At 42.5% G+C, this 19,773-nt stretch overlaps 1 protein-coding gene across 2 annotated transcripts in view; it reads right to left on the bottom strand.

Moving 5' to 3' along the window:
* The window catches only part of ndufa10 (NADH:ubiquinone oxidoreductase subunit A10), a 99,595-nt gene that overhangs the window by 31,270 nt on the left and 48,552 nt on the right, over window positions 1-19,773 (bottom strand). For both annotated transcript variants that reach the window (XM_070874880.1, XM_070874881.1), the window contains exons 6-7: window positions 15,832-15,911; window positions 5,226-5,280 (exon numbers count right to left, since the gene is read on the bottom strand). In XM_070874880.1, coding sequence (XP_070730981.1) covers window positions 5,226-5,280; window positions 15,832-15,911 — 135 coding nt within the window. The remainder of the gene's footprint in view (window positions 1-5,225; window positions 5,281-15,831; window positions 15,912-19,773) is intronic.

Here is a 19,773-nt window from a genome sequence, read left to right as displayed (position 1 = left end):
TTGACACCCCATCCATTACCTTAAACATTCACTCCCTCCATCACCGGCGCACCATGGCTGCAGTGTGTACCATCTACAAGATGCACTGCAGCAACTCTCCAAAGCTTCTTCGAAAACACTTCCAAATTCTCAACCTCTACCACCTAAAAGGATCAGCAGCAGGCGCATGGGAACACCACCAACTGCAAGTTCCCCTCTAAGTCACAGCATTCTGACTTGAAACTATAATCACTTCCTTCATCGTCGCTGGGCCCAAACCCTGGAGCTCCCCCCCACCAGCACTGTGGGAGAACCTTCACCACGCGGACTGCAGCGGTTCAAGAAGATGGCTCACCACCAGCTTCTCAAGGGTAACTGGGGATGGGTAATAAATTTAGGTCTCGACAGCGATGTCCACATCCTGGGAATAAAAACAAAAATGAACTGTTCTGTCCATTTAATCAAAGTCTGAAATCTTTACAGCTTTCCTTAGCAAACACAATGCCAAAGAAACAATAGTCTTTTGGTGGTTAGCGTTGTGGGAACAATTGCTCTATTGACACGAGTTAGTGGCGAAGCAAATAAGGAACTAAAATTCACAATAGTGCTATGTCTTTTCTTTTGAAGATCAAACAAATTTCTTCTCAACAGTCAGAATCAAAATTTTAAACATTTTAAACACTTGGGTGGACAAGATAGAAATGGCATGATCTGAAGCTCCAGAGCAGTCTGATGGCCTATTTTTGACATTAAGTGGAATAGAATTCTATTAAACAGTGCACAGTAAAATTTCAACGCCATTCCATCTATCAAAGTAACTGACGTGATTGATCAATCAACACAAGGCATGTGTCCCTTTTCCACAGAATGACCATTTTCTATTTTCCATTCTAGAACCATAATGAAGGGTTTAGACTTTATTTTACCTCTAGCTTTAAAAAAAAGCCATGCAATATGTTTATTTCTTTGTATATTAAGACTTTTCTACTAAATTTGAAAATATTAATAATTTCAGGTATTTCAATTCATCACAGGTGCAAAACAAATGAAAATATTATATTGATGCAAGTAAAACATTTATAGCCTCCTGTTGTTGGCCATTTCAGTTTTCGGTTACTACAAGTTGACCTAAAAATTGAACAAATGGATATGATAAAGGGGCTGTGCCATATAACTTTGCACATCAGAAACATAAATTTGGGTCTTTGTTTTTTTTTTTAAAAAGCAAGGATTAAAACGGAGGTTGCCGCTTTCACTGATAGAAAAAAAACACAAGACAGTAGACTTTGAAGGGAGAACCTGACGCAATGACTTTTCTTTAAGCAGCCAATTGATTTTATATTATTTCAAGCACAGTGGTTCCTCCCAACCAGTTAACAACCACCTCTGCTGACATGAAACAAACAAATATGCACCGTCAGATCCAGTAATGCCTCCCAGCCAAAACCCCTTCAAGATGCCTTGGGAACCTACGGCAACTAAATAAATGACCAGAGGCTCCAACCATTAGCTGAGAAGCATTCATAGTATTTAAAATGGACAGTAATGAAAAATGGACAGAAGGAATTCCTTGACCGATGCAGAGTAGAGTTTACCTCTGCCTTTAAACTAGACATAGAAACACAGAAAATAGGTGCAGGAGTAGGACATTCGGCCCTTCGAGCCTGCACCACCATTCATTAAGATCATGGCTGATCATTCTCTTTACCCTTTTCCTGCCTTCTCTCCATACCCCTTGATCCCTTTAGCCATAAGGGCCATATCTAACTCCCTCTTGAATATATCCAATGAACTGGCATCAACAACTCTCTGCGGCAGGGAATTCCACAAGTTAACAACTCTCTGAGTGAAGAAGTTTCTCCTCATCTCAGTCCTAAATGGCCTACCCCTTATCCTAAGACTGTGTCCCCTGGTTCTGGACTTCCCCAACATCAGGAACATTCTTCTCACATCTAACCTGTCCAGTTCCGTCAGAATCAGAATGTTTGAATAAGATCCCCTCGCATCCTTCTAAACTCCAGTGTATAAAGGCCCAGTTGATCCAGTCTCTCCTATGTCAGTTCAGCCATCCCTGGAATCATTCTGGTGAACCTTCACTGCACTCCCTCAATAGCAACAACATTCTTTCTCAGATTAGGAGACCAAAACTGAACACAATACTCCAGGTGAGGTCTCACCAAGGCCCTGTACAACTGCAGTAAGATTTCCCTGCTCCTATATTCAAATCCCCTAGCTATGAAGGCCAATATACCATTTGTTTTTTCACCGCCTGCTGTACCTGCATGTCAACCTTCAATGAATGATGAACCATGACACCCAGGTCTCGTTGCACCTCCTCTTTTCCTAATCTGCCGCCATTCAGATAATATTCTGCCTTTGTGTTTTTGCCCCCAAAGTGGATAACCTCACATTTATCCACATTATATTGCATCTGCCATGCTTTTGCCCACTCACCTAACATGTCCAAGTCAGCCTGCAGCCTCTTAGCATCCTCCTCACGGCTCACACCGCCACCCAGTTTAGTGTCATCTGCAAACTTGGAAATATTACACTCAATTCCTTCATCTAAATCATTAATGTATATTGTAAAGAGTTGGGGTCCCAGCACTGAGCCCTGTGGCACTCCACTAGTCACTGCCTGCCATTCTGAAAAGGACCCGTTTATCCCGACTCTCTGCTTCCTGTCTGCCAACCAGTTCTCTATCCACGTCAGTACATTACCCCAAATACCATGATTTTAATTTTGCACATCAATCTCTTACTTGGGACCTTGTCAAAAGCCTTTTGAAAGTCCAAATACACCACATCCATTGGTTCTCCCTTGTCCACTCTGCTAGTTACATCCTCAAAAAATTCCAGAAGATTCGTCAAGCATGATTTCCCTTTCATAAATCCATGCTGACTTGGACCAATCCTGTCACTGCTGTCCAAATGTGCTGCTATTTCATCCTTAATGATTGATTCCAACATTTTCCCCACTACTGATGTCAGGCTAACCAGTCTATAATTACCCGTTTCCTCTCTCCCTCCTTTTTTAAAAAGTGGTATTACATTAGCTACCCTCCAGTCCATAGGAACTGATCCAGAGTCGATAGACTGTTGGAAAATGATCACCAATGTATCCACTATTTCTAGGGCCACTTCCTTAAGTACTCTGGGATGCAGACCATCAGGCCTTGGGGATTTATCGGCCTTCAATCCCATCAATTTCCCACCTAATAAGGGTATCCTTCAGTTCCTCCTTCTCACTAGACCCTCTGTACCCTAGTATATCCGGAAGGTTATTTGTGTCTTCCTTCGTGAAGACTGAACCAAAGTATTTGTTCAATTGGTCTGCCATTTCTTTGTTCCCCATTATAAATTCACCTGAATCCGACTGCAAGGTACCTACGTTTGTCTTCACTAATCTTTTTCTCTTCACATATCTATAGAAGCTTTTGCAGTCAGTTTTTATGTTCCCAGCAAGCTTCTTCTTGTACTCTATTGCCCCCTCTTAATTAAACCTTCAGTCCTCCTCTGCTGAATTCTAAATTTCTCCCAGTCCTCAGGTTTGCTGCTTTTTCTGGCCAATTTATATGTTTCTTCCTTGGATTTAACACTATCCTTAATTTCCCTTGTTAGCCACGGTTGTGCCACCTTCCCTGTTTTACTTTTACTCCAGACAGGGATGTACAATTGTTGAAGTTCATTGATGTGATCCTTAAATGTTTGCCATTGTCTATCCACCGTCAACCCTTTAAGTATCATTTGCCAGTCTATTCTAGCCAATTCACGCCTCATACTGTCGAAGTTATCTTTCCTTAAGTTCAGGACCCTAGTTTCTGAATTAACTGTTTCACTCACCATCTTAATTAAGAATTCTACCATATTATGGCCACTCCTCCCCAAGGGGCCTCGCACAACACGATTGCTAATTAGTCCCTTCTCATTACACATCACCCAGTCTAGGATAGCCAGCTCTCTAGTTGGTTCCTCGACATATTGGTCTAGAAAACCATCCCTAATACACTCCAGAAAATCCTCCTCCACCGCATTGCTACCAGTTTGGTTAGCCCAATCAATGTGTAGATTAAAGTCGCCCATGATAACTGCTGTACCTTTATTGCACACATCCCTTATTTCTTGTTTGATGCTGTCCCCAACCTCACTATTACTGTTTGGTGGTCTGTACACAACTTCCACTAGTGTTTTCTGCCCTTTGGTATTCCGCAGCTCCACCCAAACCGATTCCACATTATCCAAGCTAATGTCCTTCCTTACTATTGCATTCATTTCCTCTTTAACCAGCAATGTCACCGTGACTCCTTTTCCTTTCTGTCTATCCTTCCTAAATGTTGAATACCCCTGGATGTTGAGTTCACAGCCTTGGTCACCCTGGAGCCATGTCTCCGTGATGCCAATTACATCATATCCGTTAACTGCTATCTGCGCAGTTAATTCGTCCAACTTATTCCGAATACTGCTCGCATTGAGGCATAGAACTTTCAGGCTTGACTTTTTAAACACACTTTGCCCCTTTAGAATTTTGCTGTAATGTGGCCCTTTTTGTTTTTTGCCTTGGATTTCTCTGCCCTCCACTTTTACTTTTTTCCTTTCTATCTTTTGCTTCTGCCTCCATTTTATTTCCCTCTGTCTCCCTGCATAGGTTCCCATCCCCCTGCCATATTAGTTTAACTCCTCTCCAAGCCTAGTATAATACCAGGGAAACCAAAATAGATTAGGATGATACAGTGCAGTGGCCAGTATGCTGTATCACAATGTTACAATGTGTTGTACCTACAATCCAACATTCTGGATTGAAGACTTCAGCCCTGCTGTAAGGGGAAGGACAGAGCAGTGACCAGATTGCATTAAAAGAGGCGAGTTGGTAGAACAAAAAAAACACACACCAATTCAGTGAGGCGGTCACATTCTCTTATCTAAATCTTCATTCCCAATTTCAGAGCTCACCTGGAAGGAGGGGATGGTACCAGGAGACACAAGATAGGAACTTAAGGAGCAGACTTGTCCATAATAAGCTGGTGGGAAGGGAGGAAGAGCAATGAATATCTGCCGAGAACTTGGGTCACAATTGTAAATGTTGCTGCAGCTGTAACCTCTTCTTGTACTTCTTTGCACAGAAGCATATTCCACTAACCAGAGAAGCAGGATGGGGGATGCTTTGCTTAAGAACATTTTGAGTAGCTGACCAATATAGGACAAAGTAGTTTGCAGAAAAGTTGAACAATTCTTCTAACTATTCTTACCTGTTCTACATCAGGAACCTGGGTTGTACTGTACTGCAGCACTTCAGTCGTTTCACTACAAGAAAAAGCAAAAACGATTATTGTCACATCTGGAGCATCCATGGTACAGACCATCCAGTGTTTTAGAGATGGATATTTTCAAAAGACATAACTCTGCATGCAACAGATTAGCAGCTTCTAGAGAATAGCGTGGTACGTACTCAGGGTGAGAAAAGGCCGTCAGACCCATACACACCCATTTCACGACTTATTGTGGGGATTCAGTCCTGTGTCCCACCCTTCCTTCCTCCACCACCAGCTCCTGAGAGAAGCAAAAATCAGATACTGGTAACCAATTTAGGAATCGTCCAATATTTGTGCTTAAGAGGAAAACTAGTAGAAAAAGAATAATTCAGAAAACATTAACTTCGATCTCCAGTATTTTAGCACAATGTTACATTTATACACAGGACTACTGTAATACAGAGAAACTGAAACCCTCTCCTTGATAGTCCTCTAACCTCTGGAACCCATGATCCAATAAAAGGCTATGAAAAAAGTGTTTATTCTCTTGCTGGCTATCCTAAATAACACAGCTCCTAGTGGGTAAAGACCCCTTCCATAAAACAGCACACAATTTGGTACAGAATTCTGCAGTTGCTGGCAATTCGCTCACACTGGTCTCGGAAATAGAAATACAACAATGATGGGATAGATGGTGATTTTCTATGGCACAACTATCAGGGCAGAGTAGATGACGCTTTATTCTGCATTTGGTCTAAATGACAACTTCTCCATTCTCTCGTACTGCTATTCTCGCAAGTGTCCAAAAAGTTAAAAAAAACATTTCTGTTCTATCTAACCCCATCTTAATCTGTTTTCACCTGTTGATCTTTCAAAATATACCTCCATATCCCATCATGCTAGAAAACAAAAACTTTCACCAGAAACAAAAGGTATAAATTCCAACAGTAACCATCAGGACGAGTTTGCATATCATTCAAAATTAAAGCACCAGGGTTATATAGGACCTCATCACATCCTTGAAGTAGTGTCATGGAATCTTTTATGTTCACATTAACAGGCAGATGCGGCCTCAGTACAACATCATCCGAAAGATGGCACCTCCGATAATGCAGCCCTGCCTCAGTACCAAATTGAAGTGTTAGCCTCGAGGATGTCATCAACTCATGGAATGGATTTTGAATTCACAGCCTTCACGCTCAAGAGGCGAGAGTGCAGGCCAGTTTTGGTCTGCTAGATCAGTCCTTTGTCCCACTTAGCACGGTAGTAGTGCAACACTACACGTTGGAGGATGTCTTCACAGTGGAGAGGAGAGTTTGACTTCGCAACGATTGTGTGGTGACTAGTTCTACCAATGCGACTGTTGAGTACGAGGTAAAGTAGTTCACTTCCTCGTGTTGATTCCGTCACCACTTTATGTAACCCCAGTTTGGCAGCTATGTCCTTCAGGTCTTGGCCAACTCAGTTGTGGTGGTGGCAATGGTAATGGTACTACCAGGATACTCTTGGTGCTAGATACTGAAGTCCCTCACTCAGAACACATTCTGTACCCTTGCTTCCTTGAGAGCTTCCTCAGTGATGTTCAACACACAGGGGCACTGATTCATCAAGTTGAGGGTTGGGGGGGGGGGGGGGGGGGGAAGATAGGTGATGATCGACAGCACATTTCCTTGACCTGAAGCTACGAGACTTTATGGAGTGAGGAGTCAATGTTGAAAACACCTAGAGTCACTCTTACTTGTTCTGTATATCACTGTCCCCCCTCCTCTGGTGGGTCTATCTTGCCAGTGGAACAGGCCATACCTAAGAATGGTGAGTCTGGGATATAGGTTGATAAATATGCTTCTGAGTGTCAAGATTGTTGCCCGACTAGTCTGTGGGACATTTCTACCATCTTAGGTACCACCCCTCAGCTGTTTTAAGGAAGCTGTGGAACACAATGTCTATGTATGGGAACTGATGTAAATGGGTTGAGAGAGAAAAACATTATTTATAAAATATCTGAAGTTGTAACAGCCCTTAGGAATCCACCAGCCTTCTTGCCTCCAGAGGCACCTGGACTGTTGCCTTTGTATTACAGCATTGCCTCAGGAGGCACTATTGAAGTATAAACAGGATCCTCCTCACCCCAAAAGAATCTAATTGTTCCAGATAGGAAAGATTTCCCAACACATTGGTTTGGAAATGCAGCATACTATATTTGCCAGAGACTCTTGATAAATGCAGAATCCGTTTGCAGAAGTCAATCACAGAAGTGCACTGTAGCTGAGTGAGGTGAAAATTGAGTTCGGTATTGCAAGATTATGAACAGTACCTACACATGAGCAAACCTTTGCAGCAAGTACATCAATGCATCAACATCTGACTACCTCTTCAATAGTCAACTTCATTTTAAGGTAATTACTGGAGGCTATTTCCCTTAAGCTAGCTTTGCCAGGACTCAAGATCGTACACTAACTTGTTTACACTGGCGCCATAAAGGAGACTTAATGGCCTGGGGTTTCCGCCTGAATGCAGAATTTTCAGCATGTGAGTTTCGCCCATAACTATATTACGCTGGAGTATCCGCGATCTTTTACACTAGTTTGCCCAAAGCCCGCCCACAATGCTGGCAACGCCCACAGGTCAGAAAGGCGAGTTTCTGACGATTGCGCTTGTTCGTGAGTGTCCATCACCTTGCGCCCAGATTCTCGGGCAGCTGTGGTCACATGAATCCAGTGTGAATCACCTGACCCAGCAGTCAACTGAAGCCACTGACCAGGTGCTGCAATTAGTTTAAAAAAAACAAGAGCATTAAATCAGTCAATTGATCTGCCCTTCTGCTGCATAAATATCAATTAGTTAATTGCAGATCAGTGACCAGAAGTCAACTGAAGCCACAGGCTGAGGCCTGCTGCAGTAATCAGCAATTAGTTTAAAAAGTTGGCAATCGCAATCCTCTTTTGACTCTACTACTCATTACGTTGTTTAATTGCACTGATTCGTGGGCGATTTTACGTTCCAGCTTATGCTAATGAGTTTGCATGGAAACTTGAGCATGACTTCACCTCGGCAAAACCAACGAGGCGTCCAGTGCATTCCGGCCGTAATTTGCCAATTGCACCCCTGTGGAAACTCCAGGCAGAGTCTTCTCCTGTCTTACTCCAGGGCAGCTGTGCAGTAGTTGCATGGGTTCCGGACACTGAATTGTATGGTCCTGCACACTGAATTTCTATGTGCTAAAATTGTGATTATTTTTTCATCCTAGAAAAGATTTAAATTGGGCGAAGCAGCAGCATGAACTGTAGCTGCATACAGTCAACTAAGTGGGGGGGGGGTGCGGAGAGAAGGAAGTTAAAAGTCCCAGATCTGCAGCCAGTTTGTACCATTAATACACATGGCCTACTGTCAAGAAGTCTATATGCCTGTGCCAATCTGAAAATCCAATTTCTATTGCCACTAAATTAAAAATAAAAACTTCTCATTGAAATATTTAACTGGCTTCCAATCAAAACAGCCAAGCAGCAATGATTGACCCCACTTGCTCAGAGTCCATCGTTTTCAGGAAAAAAAACACTAAAAAGAAAAAAAAGGGCCTTGTAAATGTCTGGTGTGTCATCCAGGTCGGGTGGCACGGATTAATGTTTTATGTTTTCAGATAAACTCCAAAAAGAGTTTCAGGACTTTAGCTTGAAAGTTCCGATGGTACAAACAGCATCGTACCCTTCTAGGCTTATCGTCAAACTGTCTAGGAATTTCTACATTCCCGGATGCTTGACACACCTGCAGCCCGCAGCATGCAAGGCCCTTCGTAACACAGCACAGATGAATTCTATCATCCGTATAAATGCATGTGACTACAGTAACATGGTGCTTCAAGTCACTTGTTTGTAATAATTAGCCTAGAAATCACAGGTGTTAACTTGTTCTCCTTTCAATGTTTAATGTTTCCAATTTTGTGAGGGTTTAATTCAAATCAAACCAGAGGAATTAGCGAAGGAGCACAGTGCTTTGAAGCTCGACATTTTACCCATATTCTTCCCTGTGTGCATTCGGCAATATCAGCTGCCTAGGCATGAAGGACCAAGTGTAGAAATGACACAGGGAGAGTTCCTAACATCTTAGCTGCACATAGTGCATCTAAACCAGGAAAACAAGAAAAATTAAAAAAATGTCCAATGTTAATTTGGGGAAAAAGCAAAATTATCCTTTCCTCTTCCTCGAGCTCCCATCCCACCCCCATGCAATGCCTCACTTCTTCCACTAGCATAGAGGAAAACTGACAGATGACAGTGAGTGCAATAGCAATCCTGGCAGTTAAACTCACGATCTTATATAGGAATCAAGAGCTCCATCACTGGAATTGCTGAACCTATTTGTAGCAGGTTAAATATTATGTTCCCTTAGGTTTGAGCAGTGTGCTACAGAAACCAATAGTCAGTATTACTGGCTAGGGTCTGGGATAATCCAATAGTCAACGACTCATTAACTAGATCAGTAACTTTCTCTCAAGGTAAGTAACTTAACCCATTATTCAATTGACTGTACTTCCATGCACCTATGGGGGGCAGCAGGCGCCCTGCTCCCAAAACTCTGCTAGCATCATCTTTGCATGTCCACTTGGAAGTGGGTTGTCATTCAGGCTGAACTAACCCATCCAATTATTACCCCCTTTTGTTGGAAATGCTGTAACTACTCACGATCCTCCAGCTTAGCTTGACTCAGACTGGAACAGAGCAGAGAGTGAGGATGTCTAAGGTGGTGGGACTAAGGTATTGTTGGGACAGAGTATCGGAAGCTTTGCACTGTTCTGCCCTCTACGCCGCTTAAGAGTAATGGACACCAACACTGGAAAGTCAAGGTGGAAACTTCTATTCCCCGGTCCTGATACCTTTCACCTTGACAATCACACACAGACATGCAAAATAGTTATGAAGCAAGTGCTAAAATTATCCATCACTTTTGTGGCAAAAATCACAAGCTCACTCAAAATCTCTGTTTTCCCATTATTCTAACAGGCTGCAATTTATGGAAAAGGGAAAGGAAAAATTCATCTGAAACGAAAGGGATACAGGTAGAACGTCCGAAATCCGTAAACCTCAGGACCGAGGCCGTGACGGGTTTTGGGTATTTCCGGATTTCGGAACATCTTTCCGACGTCCCCAATCTGGAAACGCCTGGGCCGAGGTAAAAAGGGGGTTGGGGGGGGGGGGGGGGGTGTCGGGGGGCTCGGTAGCATCGGCTGCAGGTCAGGGGTCGGTGGCTGGGTAAAACCTGCGTTGAAGACCTGCAAAAAAGATAAGTTAAAGTTTTTATTTTTTTATTCTTCATCAGCAATTTCGTAGGCAAGGGTGTTGTGAATGTTTTGTGAATTTTTACTTTTTGGAATTTTGTTTATTGGAGTTTTTCAACCTCCCTCGGCCCAACTCGCAGTGGTAATCAGTTTAAAAAAAATGTCCAGATTTCAGAACATTTTCTGGATTCCGGACGACCCCGCCACGGATCGGCCCGGTGTCTGGATTCTGGAACATTCCGAATTTCAGAACTCCGGATTTCGGACACTCATCCTGTAGTACAGTTAGGTGTGTATTACACGGGAGCAACACAGCAAAGGGTTCAAATAATATCTGAACTACAAGAACCCCATGGCTACTTAGGAAAAATCCCTGCCTGATTCTTTATAAAACAAACATGAGTATATAAAGCAATTTCACCTGGCTATGATCCCTTTCATCTTCGCCTTCTCCAGCACCATTCTCCATCCTTCCCCCCACCACCCCAACAATTTGATCCTCCAATCTGATACTACGCTTCAGTCCACCATCCCAGGCTTAACTCCTCCTTAAAACAATCCCACAGCCCCACTAATTATTCACTGTGCCCACCATGGTTCCCGTTGCTGGCTCTCCTTGACCAGCATCCCCAACTTGCCCCATCCTCCGCTCCTAACGGCCAATTTGCCCACCACACTCAATAACAACTTGCATTTATATAGCACCTTTAACAGAAAAATGTACCACGGTGCTTCACAGAAGCGTAATCAAACAATAATTAAAACCAAGCCAAATAAGGCGTTATTAGAAGTGACCAGAAGCTTGGTCAAAGAGGTAAGTTTTAAGGGAGGTCTTAAGATAGAGTAGTGGAGAGGACGAGGGGGTTTGGGAGAGAATTCCAGAGCTTAGGGCCTATATGGGTAAAGGCATGGCCACCAATGGTGGGGTGAAGGGAGAGGGGCGGCAGAAATGAACAAGAGATCAGTTACTGGAACACAGAATTCTTGGAGGTTGCAGAGCAGAAAGGGGTTAGAGATAGGAGGGACAAGACTGTGAAGGGATTTGGACACAAGGTTGAAAATTTTACATTGGAGGCTTTGGCAGAGTAGGAGTAAAGGAGTAAAGTAAGCACTGGGATGATGTGAGCAGGCTTGTTGCAGGTTAGGATACCTGCAGCAGAGTTTTAGATAAGTTGAGGTTTATGGAGGGTGGAGGCTGGGAGCCCTATGCTAGCTGGCATTGTAAATAGTTCCATCCACCTGGGTAATGTCACCTTTTTCCTTTCAAAAATGCAATCGACCCCCCCGCCCCCTCCTCAAAAAAACCCCCATAAACTCCAACTCGGCCAAAATTCTGCAGTCATATCCTGTCAACACTTAATTTCAGTTGCTCATCACTTGTAGCCTTACTGCTCTACACTGGCACCCCATCCACTAACACAATGGGCCGAAAATTGCGGCTTAGCCGGGTGTGTATGAAGTGCGCACGAACCTGACGAGGCTTTGCAAATACCGGTTCTCGGTGTGTAATGCGTGTGCGCCGAGAACCAGCTTTTCCGAAATGTCAAGATCCAACGCATGCGCAGGACCAACTCTTGCCCAGCGAATGTCCTTCAAACTCTTACGCCTGGTAAAAGCAGGCATATAACTTACTTTTACCTGTGCAAGAGTTTTAAACCATAAAAAAATTTAATCATCCATTTTTATATTAAAAATCCTGTCCATTAAGGCAAGTTTATGTTTAACCCTATTAAAACACTTGCAAAAAAATTCGAAAAAATATTTTTTTTTCTAAAACATTTAATTACATTCAATTTCAATTAATTTTAAATATGCAAGGTGTTATTTTTCCATTTATTGTGCTGTGATTCTTGTTTTAGGGGGGTTATTCTCATTGATAGTAATGGGAGCTCGTAAAAATGGAGTTCCCATTATTATCAATGAGACTACGACACAGTGATTGATGATCCACGTGATTCCACGATACAAATACGATCCTGGAAGACATGTTCCCGTACGCTGCACGGAATCGGAATCCTACGTTCCTCCGGGAGCACCAGGTATTTTCGTAGATTTTATTTGGGTTGGAGGCGTTTGTCTGAAGGAAGCCTCCGCCCGCAATCCCCCCTCCCCACCCCCCGCATTATATTTAAACTCCTCATCCCCGACCATAAATCTCCCCACTCTACCTCTGTAATATCCTGTATCTCTATTTTCCCCTCCTCTTTCCCCAAACACATCATTCTTCGGATTCCAGCCTCTTGTTCATCCCTGCGCTCCACCACTAGTGGCAACACCTTCAGCTACATTGGTCCTACTCGCTAGAGCTCTCTCCCTAAACACTTCCTCTTCTCTACACCTTCAAAAATCTTCTCAAAAAACCATCTCTGACCAAGCCTGCATTTACTCCTCCAAATCTCTCTTCCCCCTTTCTGGTCCCATGTCTATTTCCTTATGCACATTTGTGAAGCACCTTGGATTGGTCTTTTACAGTGAAAGTGCTATATTTTCAAGTTGTTGCTGTAAAGTTCAGCGAGTTCCTGATGGTAAACATCCGTAATGTATCAAGTGCTTTTATTTCACATTGCTACAGGACAGAAATGCATTGTAAGAATTTTTGACAATTTCATCCACCAGAAGAGGTTAATTATGGGCTGACAACGTTAAAAAAAGCATTGCGAAAACTGGCTCAACGCAAAACCCAGCTCATAATGAAACTGCTTTGGCAAAATGTGCACATAAACATTGCTTAAAAAGCAACTTACAAGCACAATCATTAAATGTTAAGAATTATGTATATAGGAGCCAAACATTTTTTTTTAAAAAAGGTCAGTGGTGGGATTTTATTTAAAACAGCCCTTTCTCTGCAGACTCTCAGCGGTGCATATTACGTACAGAATTATTGTTGCCATTTTTGAAATCCTCGTCATTTTTTCCCCCAGAACAAAAGCACCAATGTCTGGAGTTTTTGGCTTTGTTACAGGAGCAAATTTCTGTGAAGTATCCTGTTTGACATTTAATTTAAATGTCACAAAAACAAACATAACCGATGTTATCTTAATGGGTTTTTATATCTGGAAAGATCGCGTTCACACTGATTAATCAAAAACTGAACAATTTTAGAAACATCATACTTCAAAACTGATAAATTAATAATAAATTTGAAAGGGATCAGAATTGTACATTAATTCAAGAAAATTGATTTGAAAACATATTTTCTTTTTTGTTTTGGGTGCTGAGTCACATCGATGAGTCAGTTGAAAGGGTAAGGAAGGCCAACTGTTCTCAGATCTGTACCAACACAGCCTCTCTTTCCTATACAGGACACCTATACTCAGACCCTACTGACTGCAGTCAAGATCAGGGACTCGATACATTTGTTTTGATGGAGGAGCGAGAAAGAGCCTTTGGTAAGGTACCGCATAGTAGATTCGTGACTGCGATCAGAACATGTGGAGTCAGGAGACAAGTAGCAGAATGGATAGTAAGCTGGCTACAAAACAGAAAACAAAAGTGTAGGGGGCCGAAATTTAGTCCCGCCATTTTGGAAGAGAGACCCTCTTTCGCGAAATTTGCCACTTTGTTTTTTTTTCTTATCGGCCAGGAAGTTAGTCATAAAGGGGACAGAAGTGTGGCGGTAAGTGCTGGTGAGGGGCGGAAGTGGAGGCAGGACGGATTCTCCACCGCTGACACTCAGCGGCGGAGCAGTGATGACATCATTGTGCGTCTGCGTCACCACATATCTCACCTCCGTTAAAGGGGAGAGAATCAGCCATCAGTCGCGATCGAACACTGGACCACCAGGGAGAGTTTCGGCCGGGCCAGCGGTCTGGCACCCAAGAGACCCGGCCGAATCCGGGGGCAAATTAGTCCAGCCGTATTGGAAGTCGGCCAGCAAAAAAATAAAATGGCAGCCACAGTATTGGGTCCTCGCCTTTAATGGCCTCCACACAGCCAGGGCAGAGAGAGAGCATACAAGATGCACCGACAGAAAAGGCTGTCGGGTGCACCGCTCGGCGGCGGCAATAAGATTTTGCTTGCTAAATTTCGCAGGAGGTGTGGGTCCCCGCACTGATGATGCACGCACAGCCGGTCGGCAGCGGCGGGGCAGAAGTGGGGACCGCCAGAACCGCCCCCCCCCCCCCCCCAGCTGAATTTAGCTTGTGGCGGCCACTTGTCTCTGCTGCATGGCTGCCGCAAACGGGTGGTAACGGGTCTTATTGGGAACTGAATTTCAGCCCCTAGGGGATCAAAGATAGTTATTCAGATTGTCAAGTGGTGGTCCACAAGGATCGGTGCTTGGACCAATGTTGTTCATCATTTACATAAACAATTTGGATTCGGAAATCAGAAGTACAATTTTAAAATTTGCAGATGACACCAAATTGTGGGGTGTTGTTAATGGAGGAGGACTATGACAAAATACAGGAAGGCATTAATAAACTCCAGAATGGGCATGTAATTGGCAAATTAACTTCAATATAGGCAAGTGTGAGGTGGTACATTTTGGTAGAAAGAATAAGGCGGCCACATACTCTTTGGCAAATAAGTGTCAAATGGCGTAGAGGAACAGGGGGACCTGGGGGTACACACACAAATCACTAAAAGTAGCGACGCAGATTAATAAAGCCATAAAAAAAAAAGCAAACAAAGCACTGGGATTCATTTCTAGAGGGGTAGGATTGAAAAGCAGAAAAGTTATGTTAACCTTGGTTAGACCAAAATTGGAGTGCTGTGAAAAGTTTTGATCTCCATGTTATGAAAAGGATATCGAGGCACTGGTGAAAAGAAAGATTTACGAGGATGATACCAGAACTGAGAGGTGATACCCATCAGGAAAGAATAGGCTGGACACCTGAACAGGCGAGAGCTTTTTTCTCCAGAAAAGGGAAGACTGAGCAGTGACCTGATGGAGGTCTTCAAGATTATGGAAGGGTTTGATAGGGTAGAGGTAGAGAAAATATTTCTACATGCGGGCCAGACCAGAACTCGGATCCATAAATAAATCCAATAGGGAATTCAGGAAAAAGTTCTTTACCCAGAGAGTAGTTAGAATGTGGAGTTCGCTACCACGGGGAATAGTTGAGGCGAATAGCATAAATGCATTCAAGGATAAGCTAGATAAGCACACGACAGAGAAAAGAATAGGATATGTTGACGGGATTAGATGAAGAGGAGTAGGAGGAAGCTCATGTGGAGCATCAACACTGGCATGGACCTGTTGGGCTGAATGGCCTGTTTCTGTGCTGTAAATACTTTGTGAAGACTAATGTGCAGTCACACCAAATTTGTTGAAAACTCATTACTGTTTGTATCACAACAAAAGCTACTAAGGGATATCAGTACACCTACCGGATCTCTGGAAGGAAAGACTTCTTGTACGCCTCCTCAACACTTTGCAGATAATCTGTGGAAATGTTCTGCTCATAGGCCTAGAAAACAACAGACAGTTCATTTAGTTGGTACAACTGAAAAATACTACTATATAGACCATTTAAATAAAAATGATTTTATTTAGGGGGGAATTAACGGAGGGCGCAATCACTAGGATATCAAGTAAGGGACAAGTTTGATCCAATCACCTCCCCAAAGTGAAATCAATTGTCCTTCAAGAAACCTCAAAAATCAGGCCATTGGTGAAAAAGCAAAAAAAAGAAAACCTGCATTTATAGAACATCTCATCATCTTTCAAAAATGTCATGTTAAATGAATTTCTTTGAAATACGATGACTACCCTTATGTAGGAAACACAATAGCCATTTTGCACAGACCAAGCAAGATCCCATAGCCAACAGTGAAATGAAGTAACTATTGATCTGTTTTTGTTGATGTTAACTGAGGAATGAATATTGGCCAGGACACTAGGAGAAGGTCCTGTTCTTCTTCAAACAGTGCCACATTTAACATCCACTCAAACCACCAGAAGTGGTAGGCAGACCCCTGTTTAATACCTCATCTGAAGAATGGCACATCCGATAATGCAACACTCTCTAAATACTGCACTGGAGTGTCAGCCTAATTTACATACTCAAGAACTGGAGTGGGGCTTCAACCTGCACCAAGTGCCGCTCTCACCCATCACTCCTGTGCTTACTGGCCTTCACTGGCTCCCGGTCCGGCAACACCTCGACTTTAAAATTATCATCCTTGTTTTCAAATATCTCCAAGGCTTTTTCCCTCCCCATCTCTGTAACCTCATTCAGCCCTACAACACTCTGCGTTATCTGCGCTCCTCCAATTCTAGCCTCTTGCGTACCCCCATTTTCATCGCTCCACCACTGGCAGCGAACCATGAGTGGGGGCAGAGGGGAATTCCCCCCCTAAACTTCTCCGCCTCTCTCCTCCTTTAAGATGCTCTTTAAAAACTGCCCTAATATCTCCTTATATGTCTCATTGTTAAATTGTTTGCTAACGCTCCTGTGAAACATTCTTGGGATGCTTTACTACATTAAAGGCACTATATAAAAGAAAGTTGTTGTTGTAGCTGCTTTTACATTGCGATACCTGCACCAGTGGGATATGCCCGACATCGTGCAAGCTACCTAAAAGTAAACTTGCCAGGATTCAACACCAATCTTAGGCAATTCAGCAAGACCTGGGCATCAGAGCCAGAACCACTCGTGTGGATCTTAGTGAAATATTCAAGCAGCTCTTGACTCAGGGGTGAGAGCGCTACCAAGTAAGCCAATCCAATGGGACTGAAGGGTATCCAACCTCCAGTGAAAGGCAAGAAGCAACCAATCCTCCACAAACCTACCACCACTTCATAAATCCATCCAGGCTGCTGGCAGCAACAGGATTAGCAAATAACTTGCTCCTAAATCATCTATGTCACTCTTTGATGTCTGCCTGCACAGGGCAACTCAGATCAAAAATTATGCAGAGGTTGGGGGTGAATTGGAAGAGTAGACGAGTGTCAACCCTGCATGGTCCTGCACCATTACAGTATATAGTGGTGCCACTGAATTGCAAGCCAATATTCAGCTCGTGCAAGTTATGATGGGTGTTTCCCAAAGATAGGCGACACTCAACATTGATGTTTCAAAGATGGTGAACTACCTAGATAGTGATGTTACAATCTGGGTTTATAAAAGAAAAATACCTTAAACTGTAATTATCATATCACTACCATTGAGGATTGAAATCAGTGTGTGATAATAATCAGCGCATTAACATGCTTCTATGAAGTTTATGTTGGCCATTTTAAATATAACTGACTGGTTTACTTAATATGAGTAAATGACATTGTTAAGATAGTAGGCAGAAGAATTTTATACAAACGCGTTCATTACTAAGACCACACAGTACAAATTCATACCATCGTGAACAGTTTTGAAACAAAAAGCACTGTACATTTAATTCCTACACTTTGTGTCTGCTTTCTTCCAAAATCCCATATTGAATTGTTCCCTTAGTAACTGCAACCCCAATAAACACAAGATCTAAACCATGTACAAATATGACAGGACAAGCCATTCTTTCTTCCTACATTGAAAAGTAATTATTTCTTCTTCACCTTAATATACAACTAATCCATCTTATTTTAGAGTTTCTTTTCTGAAACAATGAAATATGTATTTGTCTCATTCATGGTATAAACAGAGAACATGCCAAGGACCCATCACTACAGTATTTTCCAATGGATAGACCAGACAACATGCTTTATTTACATTAAAGGCATTGCTTATGGATAAACTGTCACACACAATGCAGCCTAAATTTAAGTAAAGGATCACTACAGAAACACTGAACAAGTGCTTGGCACGAGTCAGAGCAATCAAAATTGTTGCGTGGCAGCTCTCCACTAACATAATCCAGAAGGTCGAGTTTGATTCTGTCCTGGGGCTGACTGTGTGTCAGTTCTTAGCCAGATTGCCATAACAGAATGCACAACAAGGAGTGCCATCTTCTGCAAAGTAGGTGGTTGGGTAGGAAGGAAGAAGAAAAAAACCAGTCGATCAGGTGATTCAAGATTCCTTTTGTCTTCTCAATGTTCAATCAGCGGCTGATTCAAAAGAAAACTTGAGCTAATTTCAGTTTTTTATTTTTTTTAAGTTCTCAAGCCTTCTGTCAAGGCTATACTGTAATCAGTCTTTTAGAAATGTCCAAGAGTGGGATATTACATAGAATGACTTGATTATACAGCCTTTCGGCCCAACTAATCCATGCCAGTGTTTATGCTCCACTCGAGTCTCCTCCCATCCTTCCTCATCGAATGATCAACATAACCCTCTATTCCTTCTCCCTGACATGCTTATCTAGCTTCATCTTAAATGCATCTATTCCATTCGCCTCAACTACTCCCCATGGTAGCGAGTTCCACATAAACACCGCTCTCTGGGTAAAGAAGTTTCTTCTGAATTCCCTATTTGATTTCTTGGTGACTATCTGCCTATCATATTTCCTCTCTATTGTTCACTTCCTGAGGAAATTGGGCTGTCAACTCTGTAGTACTAATATCCCGCACCTTCCAGACTGGGAACATTTAATACTGGTATCCTGTGCCTATTCTTCCATTAGTTCTGCTGATGAAAGCAATAAGAATGAATAGGAAATTGTGCCCTGATCAAGACAAAGGTTCAACTACTGAAAAGAACTCATACTAAAAAATAACATTTATCTTTCCAACTGATGGTGGGTATGTAAAGCTTTTTCTATATAGAAATTATTGGTCAATAATTCCCTTTCTGTGTGAACAGACTAGCCACTCTTCAGGAATTGTACACTCCAATCCCGGACCAAAGTAACAATGGGCACTCCCTATGGTCAGTCGCTCATTAAGAGTTGTCGGTGCACAACTTCAACCGTTGGTTATACAAGAAGTGGGTGTGGGTACACAGGCACATACCACATCAGAAAAACTTGCCTTTTGGCATTATTGAGCCAGGCTATGGAGCATTTTTACAATTAAAAAGCTCCCAGCTTACTAGGGCTCTTTGAACTTCTTCAGAAAGCCAGCAAATGCTCAATATCTGAGGGAATCACTGATAAAATGGGCTTGAGTTGCCATTCAAGCTACCAATATTCAGTTTTTTAATAATATGGGACTAAAAAACTAAATTTGACTGATCACTTCTGAGTACCATGTCAATAGTCAGAATATAAACCTAGAAGTATTATGATTTTTACAACTTTTTTTTTATAACGCAAAGTGGTACTGAAAGCCATTGAGTTTCCTGAACTTTTATTTATCCTCAAATTTTCCAAATGTGCCTCACTGAGCCAGCTACAAAGGCAAAATAAGAGTTCCATTCTTTTTAAGTGTCTTCCTGAAAGTTGCAGGAAATTAGATTT

The sequence above is a fragment of the Pristiophorus japonicus genome, chromosome 3 (assembly GCF_044704955.1).
Source record: "Pristiophorus japonicus isolate sPriJap1 chromosome 3, sPriJap1.hap1, whole genome shotgun sequence".
Lineage (NCBI taxonomy): Eukaryota > Metazoa > Chordata > Chondrichthyes > Pristiophoridae > Pristiophorus > Pristiophorus japonicus.
This window is presented reverse-complemented; position numbering and strand designations above follow the sequence as displayed.